The sequence below is a fragment of the Accipiter gentilis genome, chromosome 11 (assembly GCF_929443795.1).
Source record: "Accipiter gentilis chromosome 11, bAccGen1.1, whole genome shotgun sequence".
Classification (NCBI taxonomy): Eukaryota; Metazoa; Chordata; class Aves; order Accipitriformes; family Accipitridae; genus Astur; species Astur gentilis.
Window position 1 is genome coordinate 13,845,090 of NC_064890.1, and position 24,777 is coordinate 13,869,866.

Consider the following 24,777-nt stretch of genomic DNA (forward strand, 5'->3'; position numbering starts at 1 on the left):
ATGGCTTTTATTTAACTCATGGAGATAAACCCGAAGAATTTGAAACTGTTTCTCACTAGACATAATGGCTATTGGCAGTGGGAGGAAGAGTATTAATGCCAGAATGGTTGAGCATAAGGAGACGGCCAGGTTAATGGCCGGTTTGAACCACATAGTATTCAGTAACCACAGTATCTAGTTACATTTAAAATGGCTGATAACTGGTAATTTGCCATTGTTCACTGGAAAATCTCTGACTTGGGAACAATTATTAAGACCACTCCATGTGTAGTATCACACCACTCTGTATTTTCCTACTTTTTAATTTTATGTCATTATTGCAAAAAGACTTAAAGCACCTGTAACAATAGCCTCCCTTTAACAGTGATTTTTAGGCTTCAAATGAACTATCATAAAAAAGGAGAAAGTTAAGTTTTAGGAATGCAGAACAGAAAAAGCAAAGTTTCATGATTTTAAATCTGTAATGGCACTGTAGAGTTCTTTGGGGTATGATTTGCATAAGGTATTGTTCAACATTTTATTCTTTCAGCAGAGCATACAATTTCTTTAAAAGGCAAGAAGTAACAGAATAGTGCAAGCACTATTTCACAGTGAGTCACAGCTCCCATTGATGCAATTATGAGAGGCAGTGGTACACCCTAATTTATGATTTTGTGCAGGCACTAACAGAATATGTATGGAAAAAATTACCATCTGGAGATAAGGTCAAAAGTAAATGAGCCATTTCAGAAAGCAAGGGAAGAATGTCCCAAACACTGCAGTTTGTTAGTTGTTTAATGTCATTTTGTAACTAGAACTAAAAGTTACACTGTTTTTGTGTAGAAGAAAATATATGTGGATTATATCACTGTAGGCAGCAGAGTTTCCAGAGTAGGCTCAGGGTCAAGCGTGAATTGAGTTATTATTTTAGAATTTTGAAGAGCTAAGTATATCTCCCACCCCTCCACCTACCCCCATCAACACAGTTTTAAAAAATTTTATCTATATTCCCATTTTTTCCCCATGACTCTCATTCTCCAGCTTAGTCACACTGACATTTCAGGCTATGGGTAAGGTTAGCTGAGATTCCATACCCAGGAAGCGTTTGGTATGTGCATAACAAAGTGCATCAGCCAGTTACACCTAAGCGTAGAAACTTACGTATCTGAAGTTAAAAACATGCAACAGTGTTTTGCTAGACAGGTGTATTACTGAACTTTCTGTTTTAATAAACCTTGTACATCCAGCCTTTTTTTTTTCTATGAAATTACGAAGTTTTAAAATGCAGAATAATACAAACAAAAAAAAAAGGGCTTTCTTTCCCACCAACCTGTATCTGAAGTACCACCAGATGTGCATCCAGGGCATTTTTCACTGGGAGTGCTTTGAACCACAATTTAATCTGTCTCTTTTTCTCAGCTACCTTCAGCTTCAGAAATCCGATTTTTTCATCCATAACCTGCATCTCAATATCTCCATTTCTACACAACATCTCTTGCGTGTTTATTTTTTCATATAAAATGCATAGTTCTTCTTCTCGTTCTCTGAGCAGAAGACCACTGCAATAAGCCCAAAATGAAAAGGTAAAATTAAAAAAAATTTGACTCATATTCAGTGTATTCCATTCAAGAACATAACTGGCAACTTTGAAAGACAGTAATAATCTAGGAAATGTACAAAGCTTTCACAAATATTATTTTAATATCATGACAATATTTTAAATAGGTTACAAAATAATTACAATGTGAAAATCAGAGAGCAAACAATTGCAAGGGCTACTCTAGCGTCTCATATAATTTTATTAAAAGCTCTTCTGGCCTTCCACAGCATTGATTTAAAAATGGACTAGCAAGATCAGGGAGCTTTACATCTGCTGCATTTTTATACTTTACCTGTGCACAAAGGACAAATAGAGCAGGAGGCTACAAGTTATCAAGGCATTCAGAAACCTAGCCACTATATTTTTTTGATAATGGTTCTGGAGAATGAACATCATCACCAATGGAGAAACATCTGTATAATGCAAAGCAGCCCTGACATTGCAGTGAGGCAGACCTTTTAGTGAAACATTGTAGTGAGGCATTCTTTTAGTATTCCTAACTAGGAGTGCTCATAAGCTGAAGAATATTGTTGCTTCATGAATGTCAAAATTAAACACTGCATTACATCAAATTTACATGTATACCTGTCATTTTGTTCCTGAATAGCCCTTTCATATTTTTTGCGCAGCTGCATAATTTCCTCTTCGATGCGAGTGACCGTATTGGTAAGTCTCTCGAGATCCAGACACCGTTGCTTTTTCTTTTCTTTCATCTCATGCATGATTTGTACAATTTTGCAATAATCACTTTTGAGACTGTCTGTAATTGCTACATTATTTGTATTCTTCAGATGTTGTTTCTGCAATTTTCTTTAACATAACAGAAAAGTAGGAAAGTTTTTAGTCCCTTCAATTTGAAAGCAATTCCAACAATTAAAAGCAGAGCTTAAACTAATTCCTCAAATACACAAAGGATCTTCTAAGTCACTGCTTCACAGAAGCATTACAAGAAGTAGAAAGACTTCTTGAGAACAGCTTCTCTCTGCAAGCTCTTTCCAGCTTGAAGAGAACTGGATTATGGCTCAAGAAAATGCCATAAAAGGAGCACTGCGCTACAGCTCTTTTCATCTCCACTGGGTAGCCCAAGGGGACAAAGAAATAACGTTCAAGAGCAGAAGTTTAAACTGTGATACAAAGTCCTAATGTGTAGAAATCCTGCCCTTCTATTTAAAGAATGATATTTAAATAATCTTGTGTTTGTGATTCAAAGGTCTTCAAGTTTATTTTTTATGAAACAATTTATCACAACATTCACACAAGAAAGAAAATGATCAATTTCCTGTTTGACCGATGAGAAAAAAAAAATCACAATGAAAGGTTAGTGACAAGATCTCATTACAGACCCATAAAAATAAAGAACAGGACTCATTATTTCTAGTGACTCTGCAGGCCACTAGATGATGGTCCTTCACTTAAAATACAGATTCTTGTTGCCACATGGATCATTCATTTGCTCACGACATGGAACTTAGAGTTACTGCCTTTGATTGTGGTAAGTATCACTTCTTGACCAGGCATCACTACTTTATCTACACTGGGGAGATATTCACGTCAACATACAAAAGAGGTAGTGAAAGGAGAAGCATGGTCTCCTGTTAAAATACAGAACTGTGGATGAAATATCCTGCCTCCCCTCAGGGCTCCATCATTACATTGCTGAATTACTCTACACAGAGCAGTGAGCTTCTTTCTAGTTCATTTTCCCTGTGTGTATAACACCTTCAGTTCCACAGGGTATTACTGGATTGAATTAAATTTCTGTAAAGCAAGTTTCAGATTGAAAGCATGACAGTACTGCAGAAATGCAATGTGTTATTAAATATTTTCAAAAAAACCCTTCCTTTTATTTGAACTGATACTCTGTGCTCCAGATTGTGTAGGTTGCAGTTAAGTCAGTGATAGTATGATACTAAAGTCTATTACTGGGATTAAAAATATTTTCCATAGGCAAGAGAATTAGTGATAATTCAGTACCTCTTGCCAGTTTTAAAACTAGGTTTGTAGAGACCAAAATGGGATCTGTGGGATCTGTACTGGAGTAGGGTTGTCTATAATAATTAGATATTTCTGATATCTAGACAATATGTATCTGCCCTCTTAGCCTTGTTGTCCCCCCTCCTTTCACCAGTGATTGACTGTGAAGGCCTCAAAAATTTCAGCACAAAATGTCAGCTTGTGTGTCTTGACAAAATCACTTATATCACTGAAGTTCCACTTCTTTTCTAGCTACCTCCAGCATGATTTTGAAATCAAGCTACTCCGAGAGATTCACAGTATACTTTGAGTTAATGTATCCCGAGTGCATTCTTTGGTCTGGTTGTGCAATTTTTTGGCATCTAAAGTAAAGTTTTGGGAAAAACCGAATTATTTTTAAACTACTGAATTTTGGCTGTGCTGTTTTGAATACACAGTTAACTGGCTTCCTACTTTCCCAACTCCCAATTTCAGAGCCATTGTCATTCTTTCTATATTGCAGAATATCATCACCAGGATGGCAAAAAGACGTCTCCACTAACTGTCTAGGAAAAAAATAGAGTCACATGCACCCCCTCTTCTGCCTCACCCTCTTTGTTGTGAATGTAACCTTTCATCTTGACTAGGAATGCCTGGAAATTGAAACCGTGTTTTTTTTGATCTGAAATAAACATTATCCAATAAACTTCAGTTTGAGTTTGAACCAAGAAACCCAGTTTGTTCTAATTTAATAATCAGACAGCTGCATTACTAGCTAGCGACTGAGTTAATAGTACCATGCACTGGCCTATTGTGGAATCACGTATGTATTGGACTTCTTTTTGTTGATGGATAAGCAAGTATAAGTACAGCAGTGTTGTTCATATTGAATGAAATAGCATATAATTCAGATACCAGAGGCTCAAGAACTGTGATACAAAAGAAATGCAATGACAATTTATCCCTTCAAAGGACAGGAAAGTGAAAGAGTAGGCAGACAAACTTCAAAAATGCTTTGTGACACGCAGTAATGTCCAAGCTAATTGTGAAGTGTTAGGGTGACAAGAAATTGGAACAGGTTATGTAAGGGTTTTGCTAAATGTCTTGTAATCAAATTTTAAAAATCAAGATAATAACTATCAAGGATGATATAGGCATAGCTGAAGTTGGACTAGATTATCTCTTAAGATTCTTTCTAATCTTACATTTCTATAATTGTGATCTACAGCTTGCTTAAAACTCACCTTTCCTTGGTTATAACAGTATTCCTTAAATTCTCTATTTCATTTCCTAGCAATTTTACCCGTTTTTTAATTTCACTTGCTTTCTGCTGAGCAGCATGCACCAAATTTATACATTTATTCCTTTCATTTTGGATAACTTCATACATTTTAGCAAATCCTTGGAGTCTGAGGAAATGACAAGTGTGAAAGAAATAATTATTATAATTTTATGTATACATGGATAAAAATTGCTTTAAAAGACATTTTTTAGCTAATGTATCATTATTGTCTTACTGGTTTTGGATTTGTCTTTTCCTTTTTTTATACTCTCTTATTTCAAGATCCTTTCTCTTTATTTCTTTAATAATATTTTGGAGTTGTATCTGAAATTTAAATAGAATTCAGTGAGCACTGTAGACATATCAAAGAAATATCTTCAAAGAAATTACTCAGAACAGCTATTCCTCTTAGATGAGGAAAACACAGTGAGGCGAGATTATTCTAAGAACTTATTCTAATTGAAATGCTTTTATTGTAGCAACATTAAAGAACACAGTTTTTCTATGTATATTAAGCTTACAAAGACTATTATTAATGTAGATTATTTGATGCTGCATCTTAAAATGCTTGGTCCCTTGTATCTGGACTTCTAGTGTTTCTGTTAATCAGGCGCTCGGTTCCATCACTATATAATTATTTGGCATATGCACCACTGAAATTGTACCTTTTCAAATGTAATTTCTTTTTAACTCTTTCCCGGCTTTTAAGCAATCACTGACGATTGAGTAGAATGGTACATTTTGTTACGGCTCTGGACCTTTTGTTTTCAGTTGTGTTCAGTCTTTAATACCCCGTGTCATTAACTTTCAATGGAGAGGCCTTTTCTCACCTCCTACTGGTAACAGGAGGAGGAAATTGGTATTAAAAAAGCTGGTGCATGTTGGGTTGTAACTCTGGGCACGTGTGTGTGTTCATTACTTTGTATTGTCTGTTTTTTGGATCTGTTTATGGACTGATTTTTACTGACATGTTTGTTTACTCTATTTTTATAGACACTCAAAGATTCCCAAAGTGTTAGAAGGGTAGCTTATCTAATTTATTTGAATACAGATGTACATTGTGGAAGCAGAAATACCTTGTACCCCTATATAAACCTGGTAGTATAAACTGTGCAACATTACAGCACATATATGATATTATAATGCCAGCAAACTGCAGGCAGCAAACCCAATGACTAGCCCTAGTTTCTGTGACCATAGGAAAAGTTTCTTTCCCTCTTTCTTCACATTAATATAACAATTTGCACCCAGAGATGTGTCAGGAAAATAAAAATTGCTGCCTCTTCTTGGAATGAGTAGCAGTTCTGTTTTTCTTTTAATGTCTGTATATTTGTAAAATAAAACACATAGTTGTACTTCTGAGAATCTCAGTTGAGGCTATCTGCTCTTCTGCCTCTCTATTCCATAGGCTTGAAAGAAAATGTCCTTTCAAATACCTTATTTCAATTGTGACATGATATTTTAATATATTATTGCACTGCACCATAAATTGCCAATAAAACAACACAGTAATTTGAGCTTCCTGTGTTGTGATGGAACTTCAAAGTAAAGTGGGAAATGAGAGTCCACAAGGCTCTCCTCACTAACAGTTTAATTTCTTCATATACCAGCTTTCACTCTAGAAGAGTCTTCCAATTATATGAGATAATTTTTTACCTGGGCTTTCTGGACATCCCTAGATTTCTGGTCCCTCTCTTCAACTTTGAGCCAAGTCAGACGTGCAAGTCTGGATAAGTCACCTCTGCATTTTTCCTGCTCTTTGAAAAGCCGGCCTTCTTCAGCAATATATTCTTCTAACATGTGGGCATCCGTATCTGACATCATTTCCTAAAGAAAATTAAATTCAATTCCTTATGCATCAATGCATCAGTGTTGGCACACCCAAAGTTGGAAATACTTACGGTTTATCTGCAAAGTACACATAGATACAGACTACATGGTTTTAAAAAAAAATAAAAAAAATGCTTTAAAATACCAGCTAAAACACCATGCACAAGCCTTATAATAACATGTCAAAATATTTTATCACCTAGAAGCATTTCTGTTCCTCAATCTAGCATGTCTTTCAGCTATTGCCCAGTGGGCAGAATGGTTCCTTATGGCCACATAATTTTTAAATAAGCATACTGACAGGTCTTGACATGTCCATATTACACAATGGATGACACTGAGCTTTCATATAAGAGACCAAATTTAGACATTTAAAACAGAGTATCTAGATGCCTAGTGTTGTCAATCCAGCCAGTGAACTCTAAAGAGCTATTTGTTCTACTCAGTGTAGGCTAACCTCTTTAGGAGGAGGTGAATGGATGGCTTCCTAGGCTCCACTGACTACATGACTAGATTGTTACTGACTATCCTGGCACATTAGATACATACCCCATACACAAATAGTGACATGTAGATAATGAATGTATATGTATTCAAACACAAGCTGAATCCCACCTGATAATGTTAACGATTTCAAAGACAGCACAAACCAAAAACGGATATAAGGGAAAGAAGATAAAGATGTATGATCTTAAGAAGACAGTATATCTGAAATATATGGCTTCTTATAAAGTCATTTATGTAGTGGCAAGTACTAATAGTCTCATGATCAAGACATCTGCAGTTCCACACTATATATGGCTGTGCTGAGTATAGACAGACATCCACAAATGACAAAACTCTGAAGATCAAAAATTATAATGTACAAATGCTGAATTGTCCTTGTTTCAACAAGGCATTCTGCCATATGCCAAGGAAATTTATACCCATCATATTTCCAGTTGTAATGTCGTTAATGATGTTCAGAAGGACTTAACCTAGAAAGTAAATTTGCTTTCTGCCTTCCAATATGTGACCAGTAATACCGAAAAAATGTTTTTTAAATATGACAAACAAGTGGTCTTTAAAATTGAACAAATACTATCGCATGTCTTCTCACCAGAAAGCTGCATCTAGAAACTCCCATCTTTTAAAATTCCAACAGTCCCTTTATTCTCATGATTGAAAACCAACTGTTACAGTGAAAAAGTATGAGAAAGCAGAACTCAGCACCTGTTCAGCTAAACTTCTCTTGGTCATTTCAATTTCCTTCTGCAGTTCTTGTCGTCTTTCTAATAATAATCCATTACTTTTAGGGATAGCTTCTGCCTACAAAAATAAACCAAGCACACTGAGTGATGCATACAAAAGATGTGAAAAATGTAACTGGAGTTAATCTATCTATCTGAAGTAGTTACACAAATTAAGAAATTAATTTTCTGTCTGGTTACAATAGCTAGTCCAAGAGTTCTTCATTGAGTAGAGTTCTTCAGCAACATATCCAAGTTTCTCAAATTTTTCTTTTAAGAATTTCACTATAAACACTAAACTTCACAAAGCCCAGTTTAAGTAAGTACTGAATTTATAAGGGTTGTGTTTTTCAGCAACTAAACTGTCATTAAAAAAGCAAAAATCACAAAGAGAGACTATGTAAAAATGTCGCCTTCTAAATTCACAGAGGATTTTCTGAGTGAAATTCTGACCTTACTGAAGGAAAAAAAATAGATCTACCACTGATTTTAATACAGTAAATATTTCATATCTGTGTAGATTTGATACCGTATTTTTTGCATTTCGTTATTAAAGTAGGATTTCCCTGCTCCCTCCTTAGGGTCTAGAAAGTCAAAACTAACAACACAAATAGTTATGTACTATTTTTTCTTGTAAATTATGGGAAAATTTGTTTATTCAATCAGATTTTAAAGTGAAGTGTGTGAAGGGAGATACATTAGAAACTACCTTCTGATGAAACTATATCTGAATAATCCCACTACAACCACTTGCATGATGTAACTTGTAAGGCAAAAGGCTGTATTGGCCTCACAGTGACTAACAACTTAAAAATTCATTACAGTTATAAGTAAATAAGAAATAAATACAGCAGGCTAACTATTCAGGCATATGTTGCCTGTCCGTAATTGCAAATCTGTAATTCATACAGGTGGGAACAAAATGACAGCAAACAACACATCTGGAAGCTATTCAAACATAATACACGCAACCCTGTGGTATCTTTCTCAGATCTCAACCAGATGTTAGAGTTCAAAACACTATGCCTCAATATAGATAATGAGATGTTTTGTACATATGGCTTTCACTTCTGTGATAATATTATAGAAATAGATGTTGTTCACTTGCATTGAGGGAAAGGGAAACGAGAGGCACAGTAAAGGTCAAACTGTGGAGTTACTTTGGTTTCAGCTGCCACCTCTGAGGTTTGATTTGACTTAGGTTTGCTAAAAGGTCAATAAAACCTATTCTAAGCAAGTTAATTTCACTCTTGTGGAGGGAGCAAACACAGCTTTTCTGTGGAGCATATACTAGTTACCACTTCTGTTGTGCAAAAGGCTCTAGTGTCTGTAAGTAGGCTTTTCCACATTTTCAAGGTGGGATTCTAAAGATGCCATCAAGTTCTTGAGTCTAAAAGTAGAAAGCTCATATAAACATCTTTAATCCATTAAGGGCTTTTGTTCACATAAGACATGACTAAACTTAGGCACTTTTGGCTGTCTCTGCGTTGGCCTGACTGAAGAGAAGGCATGCATGGAGACGAACTGCAGTTCTGCTCTGGGCTGGCAACAGCCGGAGCGGCCAGTTCTCTTTCACACAGAATGTTGGTGTTTGGCAATAGCTGACCTTTCACAACTTACTAAGAAGAAAAACACATTTGAAGGAAGTGTTCCTGTAATTTCCTTATTCTACAAACCAGTCATTCTGCACTTAGCACGTGATTTAAAGTAAGACAAATTTGGGGAAGCACACTGATGTACTGCTGCTTCTGCAATCACATTTTTATACTAGCAACTAATTCTTGCAAATTTGTCACTTGGAGTCACAATGAATAAATGTTAATCTGGCTTTCTGTTGTGCTTTAACCAGGACACCTTTCTAAGTAGTTAAAGGGTCTTTAGCTACCTAATATATTTTAACTTTTCCTAGGAGTGGTCCCAAGTTTTCCAAATTAAAATAGCCTCAAGATAGAAAAAGCCAAGCAGAATCAAGCTTGCCACTCTAGTCTTTTGTACTCCGGTACTGCATTTGAACTGACCATGCTGCAGAGGAGCAGTGATTTCACATTTGATCTTCTAAAAGAGCCAAGAAAGGAATCAGAGAAAACAGAGCATGGAAGGATGGGCTAAAACAACTATATTGCCATGGCCTGTTTGTGTTAGGGTAGCATCCTGCAACTTCTGGAGTAAAATACTGCTTAGAATTCCACTTCTATCTCTATTGGTATTCCCTTCCCTTCACTCCTCATGATGATGCTACTTGCAAGACCCATACAAGCCTATAGGATAACGTAGCGTTAGCACTGAGGGAATCCTCTGCAATGCAACTTAACCATTAAGGGTCTCATTACAGATGTCGTCCTTTTACAGTGTGAAGGGGTTGGGCTGGGTTTGGATCTTACCCAGGACTGTGAACTCTAACCACAGCCATCGGTGAGTTATGGCATTTGATTTTAGCATTACATGTTTTTGAACAATTGTGGTTCTCCCTCCAGGAATATTTCTTCAATAGGAACACACGAAAAAATACCATTTCCCAAATTCTCTTAGCTGATACTGAACAGAAACCCAGTATGAGCTTTAAGAACAAAGTCTGGAATATGCGTCAGCCCTTTAATCAGTGTTTCAGGAAATTAAATCTAAAACTTTTTTGTGTAGTTATAGACCTTTCCTCCCTCCTCCCAGGTGGGCTTATATTACTAGGTAATTAATACGCATGTGAACTCAGGAGGAATTTCAAGGGAGATAGGAAAAAAATGGTATTATTTAATAATATTAAATATTATTGAGTAATGTTTAGAGTTGTTTCAATAGCAAAGCTAAGTATGTATGAGTTTTGATATCATACAGTTTTTTTAAAAAAAATTTACAGTGATGTAAGTAAGACTTTTTTCTGCGCTGAATTGCTTAGAAGGACCAAGAAAAACTTCAAGGACACCGTGTCAAGGTACAAAACAACAAGTACTGTGAGAAAATATTCACCTGGGGAAGCAAAATTAATTTTATAAGACTATCTTACAATTTAGACTAAGCAAGGAGCTAGTAAAGGAGAAAAGCTTAGGGAAGAGAAAATGGAAGAACCAGTGATGAGAGGAAGAGAATATGAAAAATTTATAGACAAAGTAAAGTTTTAGAAAGAATTGGAAGGAGAAAAGAAAGGAAATGCTTTGAATAGGCAAGCAGAATGAGACTGCCCTTTAAAATCAGCATAGTAGAAGGCACAAATGAAAAAGAAAAGAGTAAATCAGGATGGAAAGAGGAATGGGTGAAATACTAATGCAGGGAGGAAATGAGGAAGGTGAAATTTTGGTGGAAACAAAGAGAACATAGGGAATTATTTCATATTATTTACTAGCAAACTTTATATAGTGCTAGTTTCCTGTCCCCTGGAATAATGTTAAATACATTCTAAATTATTTACAGTAACGTACAAACAACCTTCACATTTTAAAAAGATGCATCTTTTCATCATTTGGGAACTAGGGAGTACTTGGCTCTATTTTTCTGATACAAATTTCTCTGAGGCCAATGGGCAAGTCATTATATTATTTCATTCATAAATGACCACAATTCCATAGTGCTTTAAAGGAAGACATGACACCACAGGGCCAATATAATCTCCCAGTTCTCCTTGATATGAAGCTCCCACCTAAAATCCTATTCTTAAGAATAGTGCAAATATATCTTGATGCTGTATTTTTATTACAGCCAGAGCACCTAGACATTTCTTTGTTAGTTATAGCAACACTCTTGACACTTTTATGTGCATAAGACTTAAAACAGCCTTCTACCCTTCCCCCTTTTAGGACCAGTGAAAAGATTTCATAGGCAGATTTCTTACAAGAAAATTTAGAATCCTTATGATCAATGCATTCATACAGACCTCTGCTTTGAGTCTTTTATGCTGTGACTTATCTTGTTCCAAGGAATCATAAATCATATTCAGTTGTAACTCCATCTTTTTTAAATTTCTCAGTTCTCTCTCTTTCTGTGTTTGCTTGTGAATGAGAATATCATGTTGCTTTTTTTTCTCCAAGACACATTTTTTTAAATTCTCTTCCAGAGCTGCTCTGTATAGACACGGAATTTTAGAAACATGTAACTTGACCGAGACATGTATGCAAATGGGCATGATCATTTTAATGGGTTTTGAGTACTGCATTGTTACGGCTGAGCAGCAAGATAAACTCGTGAACTACTGACCTAAAAAGGTAGCATTTTTATAACCTTAATCAATTATAATATTCCTAATGATGTCAATGAGGTCTCACAGTCTGTTCTAAATATGCTAAAAATTCCAGAGAAACTATTACTTATAAGAAGAAGAAAACAAATTTTTTAGTATGAGGGAATATTTACATCTTCATTTCACTGAAACATTTCAATTTAAAATGCCACTATCCTCTGATACAAAACTTTAAAGGCAAAAGCTTTGCTGCTGAATGTATGGCCATGATACAATTATACACCTTCCTCTGGAAAGAAGGAATCATTTGAAGCTTGCAACTAACCTAACAGTTTGTTTTACTTTACCAAATATATATAAGCTCATAATTCAACAGAATATTAGAGAGATGAGTAACCAGTCCCCACTGAAATTCAGGAGTACATGAGTGCAGAAATCTATGACCCTCGTGAAAATGAAAATACTGACATATTTGTTTTCTTGTTCAATTTACTTTCTATGGGTTACACAGAAAAAAAAAATATTTTCACTGGAGAGAGAAAACCTCTAAAAGACTTCCCATTCAGAGCAAAATCCAGTTTCATTCTCCCAGGATTTTATCAAATGCTTATGCTTTTTGATGTTCTTCTTCAAGCCAGATCCCAGATTCCAGTAGTTTATATAAGCATTTCTGAAGCCAAAAAGAAGCCTGATGATAACTTCTAGTCTGCACTGGTTGCAGCATACAACTTGAAAACATAAGCAATACAGCAGAAAAAAGAAATAGATCTTTGAGAACAGAGGATTGTTCACTCATACTACATGGCTTATGTCTACTACTCCAACCTGTCTGATAGGACCGCTGATTCCTTCTCTCTGCTAATTTCTAGTAATTTTGTCAAAGTAATGTATTCTCGTTCTTTGCTTTCTAGCAAAATTTGTTTCCCATCCAACTCCTTCATTACGTTTTCTCTTTCTTGCAAAATCTCTTCAGTCCTTTTTTCAATCGCTTTCAGGGTACCATTCAACTCTTCTATTTGGTCATTAAGGGCTTCTTTCTTCTTCTCTGCATCGCTGTGGATATATTTTAACAAAACAGTAGGGGTTAACTTTTCCACATGCATATTTAAATGGCAAAATGTAAGTTGCCAGTTTCCAGCAATAAAATTGCAGATAGCCATAGGACTAACAGGGAGTTCAGCACAATGACAGTATTAAAAAGAGTTCTAGTAAAATTATTTCTGTCAAGATTACTAGGTACACGGGTGTGACACTTCTAAATATTATTCCCAAGACTAGGAACTCTGGTTAGTTCATTCTGTGATGTGACACAAGTATAAAGACTCATTTAAATACTTCATTAATAGCAATCTACACAATGTACTAGTTTTTTAAAATTGCTTCTCTGTAACACGATAGGAAAAACATTTTATATTTATGATGGCAGAGTTGCATTAAGCTGAGTAGTAAGGAAAATGTAGAAGAAAACCATTATACAAATTTTAAAACTGAGAAATATAACGTAGTCTAACAATTTCTATGTTACAAAGAGGGACAGCAAGCAGGAGAAACAAAAACTTCATTGTAACCCTGTGCCCAAACAGGGTACAAACCCCATCATTTATCTGGATGGCAACTGGACTGCTGGGATCTGTGAGCAACCTGGCTGAAACTGCACAGTGCTAATTAGGTTTTACATGTACAGAAAGCAGCACATGTCATGCTTCAGGGAAGAAAAAACCCAACTACATGAAAGAGAAAGAAAAGGCTGGCTACTGGCTTACATTTTCCATTGAAATATTAGAGACCAGAATTCACATCAGGAGCTTACAGCAAAGCACTTCTGACTAAAAACTGGTACAGAAATATCAAGAATGATTATTTAGTTCAGGCCGGACTGTTCACTGTGAAAGTTGCTAGTTTAACTGAGGCCAATAGAGATAAGCTACTATACAGTCACTGAGAACTAGAAACTGTAAAAAAGCCTAATCACTGGATTACATGGTAACATTATTTTCCATTAAAAAATCTAAGTAGATCTGATATATAGTAATGCAGCACAGTAAGATGGTTAAGCACTTTTTGACCAAGCTTTGTTCTAAATTTTTCTTTGTTGTACTAAAATTTACAACGTCTCACTGCATATACTATATTTTTCAGTACAGTGCATAGATTTTAAGTGCACTACAGATGCTGTTTTTAAATGTTGACCCTAATTTTAATCAACTATACTCAATCGTCTCTGTAACAAATGGATGAAAAGAAGTCATACATACATATTTATGTATATATAATTTATTAAAAGCATACATTTTTTTCTGATTCATCTTCTCAGTTTCTTTTCCAAGTTGTGCTGGAACACCAAGGATCTTAACTAGCTCATCCTAGTGACAAAACACAAAGGTTAGATTAATAGCCTCAGATTCTGATGAGATTTCATAGAAGTAATATTCATCTAGAACTGCTGTGAAAATGGGCAGGAAACATATTTTTAAATTACTTCAGCTTGTCCCAGAGAATTGTAGCTGCTACTTTTGAAACTGAACATTGATATTTATGATTTCATTATGTCTGCAAGATAAAAATTACACTTGGATTTTATTAATACATCTGATTATGTTATCTATACCATGGAAAGGAAAGCAGCAAAGACCTGGCTATGTTTTTTAATTCTCAGCATAAATCTGTATTAACTTGGATCTGGGCATATGTTAGAGCAGCCTACAACAGCACAACATAGCAAACATGTCATTATAGAAATGATTTTTTTTAATCAAAACCATGACTATTATTATTTTCTAAAGGATTAATAACAGATATGGCACAACAGCATGTTTTACACCAATTGAAAAATTATGTAATATATAATGTAATGCCATCTCATGAATTTGGAATGACAAACAACATCCAGAAATTTCACCATTTCCTTGGACAAAGCATGTACCCATACACACATACATGCACACACATACACAGATATACATACACACAATTAATTTTGTGTTACTTTTAAATTAGCCTGCTTCTCCAGAAGCTTTTCCATTTCTTTCTTATCTGTTAACATCAGCTTTTGCTTGGATAAAACATCTTCCTTTATTGTATTAATTTCTGCCTTTCTTTGGATTACTTCTTTGCAGAGCTCATCACAATTTTCTTTCAGCTGTTTAATTTTCTTATCTACTTCCTTTAAAAATGAAGTAAAAGATCAGATTAATTTTATTTTTCCTTTTACATTTTGCAGGCTTGTGATATTACAGAATCATTAACATTGAATGATGATAACATTCATTACAACAAGGTAGGAAATACAATTTTTTGCCATGTGTGTGTTTCTTCTATCAATAACCAGCAGAATTTTATTTCTGACAAAACTACATATATTCATCAGGACTTATGACTGCAAATGTATTTTCCATACTCACATCCTAGAACAAAAAACCTGCAGCTATCTCTACATGCAGTATCCATTTGCTGAATACAGTAAAAAATTTTCTTGAGTAAACAAGAAAATCCAGATCTTTTCTGAATCAATTATTCACTGCTTGCCCTAGAGTTATCAAACCTGAATGATATAATATAACCTCTCCTATAAAATCTACCTCTTGATTTTTCTATGTATTCCAGATTTTAAATAAGATTTAGAGTTACACACCATGAAAAAATTTTCATTGATGTTTACATATGTTAGCTGACAGAACATAAAACATGGCTTTTCTCATGTTTTGTACTTACCCTTTGTTTTGGAATTCTTTCATATTCATTTTCCAGAAGCCTTTTTTCTTCTTGCAAACTACAGGAAAATCAAAATAGAGCTAAATATATTAGTAATATAATAAATATTGCTATACTATAGTAAATGGTAAAAAAGTATGGAAGCCTATCTTGTGTTAGACTAAAATGTATAGTGAATTATCATCAGGGACAATTGAAATGTGTCCAGATTTAAGGGAAGGTTGCTGACTGGTAACTGGAAGTCCTGAAAGACAGGTTGTACATATGCAGGCTTTTTCTACAGTGCACACATGTAAACTTTTGAATCTGATTCTTCTTAGTCTTACCACCTCCTGCAGGGATGCATTTATGCCTCATTCACCCTTGCCTTTATACTAGCAGAGCATAACAAGTCAGATGGCAGCCTACACCCACAGTTCCTCCCAACCTCAGAAAACAAAATTTTAACATGGAACTGAGGCAAAAAGAAAGAGAAGGTGGATTATAAATATCCACAAAGACATCACACATCAAAGAAAGTGCAGTTGCTAATGAGAACCTTTCTTCTTCCTTTGAGTGATTGCTCATGCATACATTCACACTGTGAACAACTGTAAGTGAAGCTCCCCAAATCTGAACAGGGACCTGTGAAAATAAATCCTGAAAAGTGACAGAGGTTGTAGACTAAGTCAATGGGGTATAGTAGAAAACTAAATTGAATAGCCATGGTGATCTTAACCTATATCCAAAACTATGTTGCAATTTAATTTCAAGCAACAATAGACAGATGCTGAAGGAGGGAAGAATGAGGAAAGGAGAAAATAGGAAAGGTCTTAGATTGTCTGGATGTATTTTCAGTAATGCTGCCCTGAGAAAGATGAAGGAGTGACTACAAAAGTGGAGCTGAACCAACAAGCTTGTTGGACTTACAATAGGGAGCTTCCTGGTGGCAGGTAGGTAATACCAAATACAAAAAATCAGCCCAAGTGAAGAAATACATCAATACATCCCAAGTGTCTGCACAAAACAATTCTGTACCTACAGGAAGTAAGTGGGCTATAGCAGTCTGCATGCCATCACGACCAAACTGAACTTAATTAAGTCCTTGTGCTATTGATTTGGAAAAAGGAGGCAGGTTCCTGCAATGCAATTTCTACATATGATGACATTGCTGAGTCTCAGGCTATAAAGGAGTAAGGATTGCAGCTGGGGAATAGGTGGAAGGACCAAATCCTCTGTCTCAGATATAGCAAAGAATCAAGTTCAGCACTTAAATTTGTTTGTAACTCAAGCTGGAGGATGTGCTCGTCAGGCCTCCTTGAAACTCAGGGCAGTCTGTGAGAATAAATAACTCTTTAAATAAGGGAAGTGTTAAGAGAAGGGGACAGGCTTTCATGAAATAGCTGTTTCACTTGGAGCTATTAACTATGGCAAGGGAATCCTGGGGCAGCCCCACTGATGCAAAGCAGCTATTACAGTTGCCTCTGAAAGCGGTTGATACAGAAGAGAGGCAGCTGATTGTTTTTGTTTTTTTTTTCTCTGAAAACTTTCAGTGGCAGCCTAAGATTTTGCATGGTGGTGGTTCAGGTTTCAGAAGGTGGTGGTCATGGGGAGAGAGATCAGTTTCCCAGCAGCGAGCCTCGTGGAGGATTGTCCCTAGGATCTTGTGCTCAATTCTTTATCAGTGCTGATTTAAGGTTTCCTTCCCCCTCAATAAATGGTTTCTTATATTTTGGTCCTCCAACCCAGGAGCAATGCATATACCTGGAAGCCTCAGGTGACATCTTTCTAGTCAAGGAAAGGAAACAGTCAAAAAAGAGAACAGGGTTGGTGGTGTTGCAATCCAGAAAAAAAAAAAAAAATCACGAAGGACAAGCTCTAGCTCAGATGAAGAGCAAAGAGCAAATAAAGACACAGAGTAGATGTTGTTGATTTACAGCATGTATGTATACTTGTATGGGCAGAGTCCAAGTATGCCTTTACAGGGACTGGTAGTCTAAAAACTAATTTGAATGCCAGTGTTTGAAAACCCAGAGAGTGAATGAGTTTGCAAAAAAAATCTTTCAAAGAAAAAAAAGTTGAATTTAGATCAGTCTTCCCCCAAAATTGATAAAATTAATTACAAAAAAAAGTACTATTGCAAAATCTATTATAACTTGAGAAATTGCACAGAAGAGTGAAGAAAGACACAGGAGTATTTTGCAGGTGTACAGTGCAAGTACATGCGAGTAGAAGGAAACACCATAAGGTGATTTCTTCTTTGCTGCAGTGGGGCTCAGGAACTACTCCTTTTATATTCCACTATTTAAAGTCAATGAGGGAGAGCACAGGGATCAAAATGCATTAAAAACTGAGCTACTTCAATTCAGTGACATTTTGTCTGCCCCTCCATACTGTGCCCATAAGCTACAACTGTGCTGGAATGCCACACAGGTCAAACACAATGTTTGCACTTACCAACAGGTTGTCTAAATGCATAAATATGTTAATAAGGACAGTTAATATTCCCAACATACTTTTGGCAGGATTCCTAGTTGAACTCCTTGGGACTGGCATAATCACACTAATTATAATGAATGTCCACTCTGCACAAATACCTGTCACTCTGACTGCCACAAAAACTGATTAAATAAGTCCTGTGCGAACTGATTAAAGAGGTACTGCATTGCTTCTCATCAGTCTGTGCTGTGTCCTCTACAATATCATGCCAGACGATCAAAAGAGCAGTCCCAAAATTAGGAGGGAGAGCAAAGTTGACACCACTTTTCTTTTGTCACATTCCTCACTCATGAGGACAGATTCCTGGGGAGCCATTCCACTTTCACAACAAAGACTTTTCCATCCAGCAAAAGTAAAACGGTTTGAACGCCTCATTTTCTGTGACACAAACAAAAGCAACACTGAACAGCAAGCACCAAGTTACCTTAAGAGCTGGCAGACCAACTACTTTCACACAAAAACCAGTGAAGGTGAGAAAAGAAAAAGGCGCTAAAAGAAAGAAGTTAAATCTCTCCCTTTTGAGAAATGAGTTTGGTCCAGCTGCCCATATCCAAAAGTTAGACAGGTACCCCTGCGCTAACATCCCCAGGCTTCCTTACTGTCAGGGGTAAAAACAGGAACCTCCAATGGGCAGGTCATCTGACATCCCAGGTCGCCTATTTTAGGATGAGACAAATTACCAGCTGAAAAGAACGTATTTCTCTCTGTTGCCATAATGGCGTAATTCCCATTGTTTTATAGCCCTTCTTTTTTTCAACATCATGTGGTTTTTATTATTATCATTATTATACCTGTAACAACATACATAATGAAAAGAAGATGAAACTCTGAAGTTTAAGCATTAATGTTTGCAAACGTTTCTCACATTGCTTTACTTATTTTCATAAAGCTTAATAGCAGTACTGTACATGAAAAGCTACCGTGGATGCAGATATAATGAGTTAAAAAAAGGCACTCGGAAAATTGGACCATTAATGAAAATACATTCCAGACTTTTCCCTGAGAGATGTCTACAGCTGCAAACTGACACAGAAATAAAAAAATTAAGTCAGAGAGATTAAGAAATGTAGTGGTAATTGTCAACAGAGGTCCATTTCAGCTCCTCAGCTCACAAAATAGCCAGAACATTGTTATCATTACAAATCTCATCCTGCAAGAAAGCAGACTCCTTCAGCTACTCTGACACATAGCTGGGATTGCTGAGGAACCCACAGAAGGTGCTCAGCACCTCACAACTAAAATCTAGTCACCACAAGTAGAAGATATCACAGCTGACAAGTTGCCAGAATGAGATTCCTGTAAGGCTCTCAGCTGTAATTAGTTTGTACGTACTGGCGAATGCAGTCACAAGACCAGTTGATAACAGCCTCAACTGTAACTCACTTTATTTTACTTATGGCTTGTAATTCTTTACTAGAAAAACTATGGACAAAAGCTTAACTTTTCACTTTTCAATTATGGAGTGACTAATCCTGAAATAATTACAAGCATTGAAATAATTTTCTGTGTTTGCAATGCTTCTACAAGGACAAACTCAGTTTTGCAATCCTGATTTGCATGCAATAGCACATAGCACTTTGGTAAATAGCCATTTTGTTACCTGCACAAATGACTGTGAGGGCTGTAGATTGGACCTAGGCTTTAAAATAAAATTGTTTTCAAGAATCAGTCACCTTTAACCTCACAAACTTTTGTTATAGATAATTTCATTACAAATTAATTGCTTGCTTTTAAATATATGGTTCAGATGATAAATTAATTTCAATTATATCTTTATTATTTCTCAGTAATAAATGATTGTTGATACTATTACCTGTCGAAGAAAAGCAGCTCTTCTTTATTTTGTCTCACAAATTAGGACTCTAAGCCTCACGTGGACATTAAAATGAAAAGTTTCCTCAAGCTAGAACAAATCCTTGCTGATCACATTGATTCTTTCCTTGTTCTTGTGCTAATCTGATTTTTCAGTCCATATTCTTAATTTACTGAGGCTTGTTCAGTCCCAGTTATATGAAGAAACTTCATGTCTTTGAATGCAATTGTACCAGGACTGAACTGGGATCACTCTTTTTCCTTTTACTTTATTAGACTTGCCTAATAGTTTTTGAAAGGAAGAGTACTCCTGGAGTCAGCTCTGACTTTGGGGTAGTGGCCCAAACTTTATTGCCTCAGTAAAATCCTTCCAACTGTTGCTCCCCCGCTGTGCTGAGCGCTGGGGCAGACACACTAGCAACGAACCCAGTACAACGGTAGAGCAGAACCGGAACACAAACTGGAAGAAGAGGCACACGCTTGCAGTGGGAGTACACCACGCGCATGCTGTCACCCGCAGGGTGACTTCCCTGACAGCTGAAGCGCAGCAGACCTGCTTCTGAACACCTTGTGTACCTACTCAAGCAATGAAAAAAGTCACAAGATTTTCTGAAAACCTGGTGATACAACATTGCTGAAAGCAACTTATACTTACTCTTGGAATGTTGACTGCTGGTTGGAACAATAAAGAATTAAAATAGAAGATGAACTATCACCTTCAGCTGTTGAAAAAGGTATCTGATCTGGAAAAAAACTGTTTACAGAGGCAAGTAAATAGGAAATGAAATTTGGAAAAGAGAACATAGAATACTAAGGGACCTTGAGACAAAAAACCCCTTTGCTAATGTTATGACTCTTCAAGAGAAAAAGTTTACTGTTTTCAGATTTGATTCTGAGTGCCAAAAGGGTGCTAAGTTGCCTTAGCTATTAGAGAAAGTGAACTGAGGCAGGAAGTAAAGGCAGCGGAGACTGGAGAGATGGTTCAGAGAAAGAGAGGCTTGCAGAAAGAGGGAAGCAGCAGATCTGCAGAGGCTCTCTCTCGCTTCCAGCTCAGCAGTAGTTCTGAGTAGACAAGATCCAAGACTTCTAAGAAATGGAAAAAAGCAATAGATAAGAGACACAGATATTCCCTTCAAAAGGTTTTCCCTTCCATGTCCCCCACCCGCTATACAGAAGAAGGTAAATAAGCCATATGTTTGTTTTCAGACGAAACAAACGTTAGTCATAATTCCCAAAGAGAAGTTTACTTGTAAGTGCCAAGCACAGCTGGGACTGTGTTAACACAGTCGGACAACAAGGGAAACTGTGCTCCAGAGAGATCAAGGGCCAAGAGAGGTTGGACCATGAGTTTCTATCCTTCTGAGAAATGAAGGAAACCAAGCAGTCAACTAACGGCAAACTTATAATATCTTTGAAGTGGCTTCCCCTCTGTCTGTGACACCGCCCAGGCACACAGATATTTCAAAAGACATCGCTTTATTATTTCTATAAATCCATTAGGCATGTAGATCATTTTACATCAGTGTCACTACTAGATCACCTGCTACTCACACCTCTATTCAGGACATTCGTTTTCACTGTCTTTCACAAGCACCAAACCCATGCCTTCTTTACAAACATGTATTCACATCCATTACCTGTTTTTCTTCATAGCTCATTTCTCATTTCCCCACTACATTCACTCGTCCGTTCCCCACATACATATGTATTCTGCCAGTCCTGTTCATTTTACACTACTCCAACATTAAAATTCCTATCATTTCTGGAAAGCAGTATCTTCTCTCCCAATAAACAAATCCACACATAGCTGAGGCACATCCTCCTCACTCCACAGCCACAACACATATTAAGAGCCAGTGTTACCACCAGGCATGAAACAGATTCCAAACAAGGAACAATTAAATAATCTGAAGCTCTTCAGTTTAGAAAGTTGGCAAATTAAGAGGGGGGATACAAAAGAGATCTATCAAACCATCCTGCAGCAGTGAAAATGAAGAGAGGAACAGATTTTCACTGTCTCGTCTCATCCAATGCAAGAACTACAGGGCATGAAATGAAGCTGGTAGGAGTCAGGTTCACCAAAGCAAGGAGATGGCAGTTCTTGTGTAGTTAATCTGTTGAACTCATTGCCCAGGGTGTTGCAATGCCAGAAGTTTATATAGTTGAGGAGGAGACAGGAGAAGTTCAAGGAAGAGGGGTCAACTGAGGATTCCTAAATACAGAGGACTGTATTTGGCTCATGAAATCCTTTTCTCACAAATGGCTGGGGGCTACGCTTTTGGTCGCCGTTATATACTGGACCTCTGCTCACACAGTACAGCTGGTTTTGATCTCATGCAATACGTAAGATCAAACAGAGGAAGTTTCTTATTGAAGTGAAAGAATATTTTTCACAGTATGAACAACCCAAAAAGTGTATTTTTAATCTGCAAGATAGGATATTCAATTCATATCTAAAAATAAATACAGTAAATGTACAAGGGTAATTGAAACAATAGCTAAACTGCATTTTGTGTAGGACAGAAATCTCCTTTTGACTAGAGGTAGAAAATAGAGTATGAGTAAATATCCCCTGAACATATAACACCCCATCATTTTTTGGAAAAAGGATGCAAAACCAGTGAAAAATGTTCATAAGATATGAGGACAAATGAGTAAAACCCATGATATTTTGAAGAGCTCATTTCTGGACTGCTTGGAAATTGCAATAAATTCTGTATTTAATAATTATTTCAGGAAACTTCATGTTGCTTAGTTATCTCATAGCAAATAATTTTTTCCAGATGCTTTCCATGTTTCTGTATTTCTCCCACTCCCAATTTGCTTCTTTCTCAAGTTTCTTTCTCTCTTAGAGCAAACACTTGGCTCTAAAAAAAAATAATAATCAAGAAAGAGCTGCCAGAAAATCTGCTCTGTGCAGTTTGTACAGTGCCCCTGCTCTCCTTGCAGAAAAACAGTTTTAACTACTAAGCTGCTGACATTGGTATTTGCATTTATATATACCAACTACACTACAGCTGTATTGAAGATGGGTTAAAATAGCAAGCACCCCACAAAATGAAAATATGAGTTCATATCCATAGCTACATATTTTTTAAAATGCAATAGTGCTGCTTGTAATTTTGCTGTAAGAGCTTCACATACAACACACTCATTTATGCAGATAATTAAAATATATACAACACCAAGCTTATTCTGGACTTTTTTCTTTTTATAGAAATGTCAAGTATTCACTCCTTTCACAGCAAGTATCTCATTTTTCCGACATGAGAATATACAAGTACTTCTCCTCCTTTAAATACCTGACTAGAAAAACTTGAATACACTGTACTTCTGATGTTAAAAATAGCACTGTGTCTATTTATGACATTGTTTCCATAAAATCCCAGTCACCAGGTCTCTGAGACACTTTAATAATTTGTATTAAAGGTATCCTAGACTAGAATTGTTCATGTTAATTTTGCCTACCTAAACATTAATCATGCAATGTAGTAAATCTTAAACAGCATTTCATAGCACGTTCTAAAATTAAAATTATCTACACATCTCGCACCGGAGTAGTTTTATTCATCACTGAAATATTGCTGTTACTAGGAAAAGTTTGTGACAATTTGTTTAACAACAGCCATCAAGAAATGTCCTCATGTAAAATGGAGAGGAGATTGAATTATATTCTATGTTATTATCTTTCTAGATAGGCTACGATAAAATTAGCAGTGTTTGACCACTATCACCTACCATTCCATCTTGAACTGAATTTCATACTCTCTTTCTTTAATAGCATTGTATTCATTCTGGCAACTAAGAAGTTGTTGCCTTATTCGGGAAACTTCACTGGAGGATTCTTCAGGGAACTGTTCTGCTTTTTCCAGTTCATGTTGTTGTTGGTCCAGTTCTACACTAAGACGCTTGGCTTCCTGCAACAGCTGGATCTCAGATTCCTGTAAACTACATTAAATAGAAAAATTTAGAACTAGGCAATGAGAAGCATAAGCTTTGTATGTATATTACCTACCTGTAATATTTAATTCAAGGTTTTCAAGATGTGATGGGATTAAAGCCTGAATAATCTGGTCTGACCTCCTAATTGACCCTGCCTTGAACAGGAGGTTGGACCAGAGACCTCCTGAGGTCTGTTCAAACCTGAATTATCCTATGATGCCATGAAAGCAATGAAATCTTATGTGAGAGGGTTTTTCTGCATACCTAGATTTGGAGTGGGATTCATCTTATCTAATTTTAACCAGATGAAAGATGTTTAGTTAGTCTAATTTATTTGTCTAGCACCTCCTAGAACCAATAAAGAGACGGGGAATCTGTTTTATCCTAAGAAGTGCTGAAGGCTAGATCTGAATCAGCGTGGGGACCAATAACAGGGAAGTATTCCCCAGGACAAGGCCCAGTCTGGGCTATGTGACACCTTTAAGTTCTTAGTAAATACTGGGACACCTACTCAGTGCTGAATTGCATGTTGCTATTGCTGTAGTGTTACCAGTATCTGAAGTAACTAATTTAATGATATACAAGCAGCAAATACATTTGTGGACTTCCATGGAAGCTTATTATAAGGCTTCTAGACATGATCAATTATCTGATCTGACTTAGCCACAAATGATGTGAAAGCATAAAGAACTCTATCACTTGCCTTTTATTAATTAAAAATATAATGCAATTTAATATTTCTTAAAACAAAGGAATTTAGAATCTCCTATACTGAGGAACTCTAAAAGATGACATT

The 24,777-nt window shown here is 36.3% G+C and overlaps 1 protein-coding gene across 1 annotated transcript in view; it reads right to left on the reverse strand.

Moving 5' to 3' along the window:
* Positions 1–24,777, reverse strand: part of CCDC146 (coiled-coil domain containing 146) — a 69,320-nt gene that overhangs the window by 10,998 nt on the left and 33,545 nt on the right. The window contains exons 3-14 of the mRNA XM_049813664.1: positions 23,778–23,987; positions 15,750–15,807; positions 15,025–15,201; positions 14,328–14,401; positions 12,864–13,091; positions 11,736–11,922; positions 7,857–7,952; positions 6,471–6,641; positions 5,050–5,138; positions 4,777–4,941; positions 2,165–2,389; positions 1,310–1,538 (exon numbers count right to left, since the gene is read on the reverse strand). Of these exons, the coding sequence (XP_049669621.1) occupies positions 1,310–1,538; positions 2,165–2,389; positions 4,777–4,941; positions 5,050–5,138; positions 6,471–6,641; positions 7,857–7,952; positions 11,736–11,922; positions 12,864–13,091; positions 14,328–14,401; positions 15,025–15,201; positions 15,750–15,807; positions 23,778–23,987 (1,909 nt within the window). The remainder of the gene's footprint in view (positions 1–1,309; positions 1,539–2,164; positions 2,390–4,776; positions 4,942–5,049; positions 5,139–6,470; positions 6,642–7,856; positions 7,953–11,735; positions 11,923–12,863; positions 13,092–14,327; positions 14,402–15,024; positions 15,202–15,749; positions 15,808–23,777; positions 23,988–24,777) is intronic.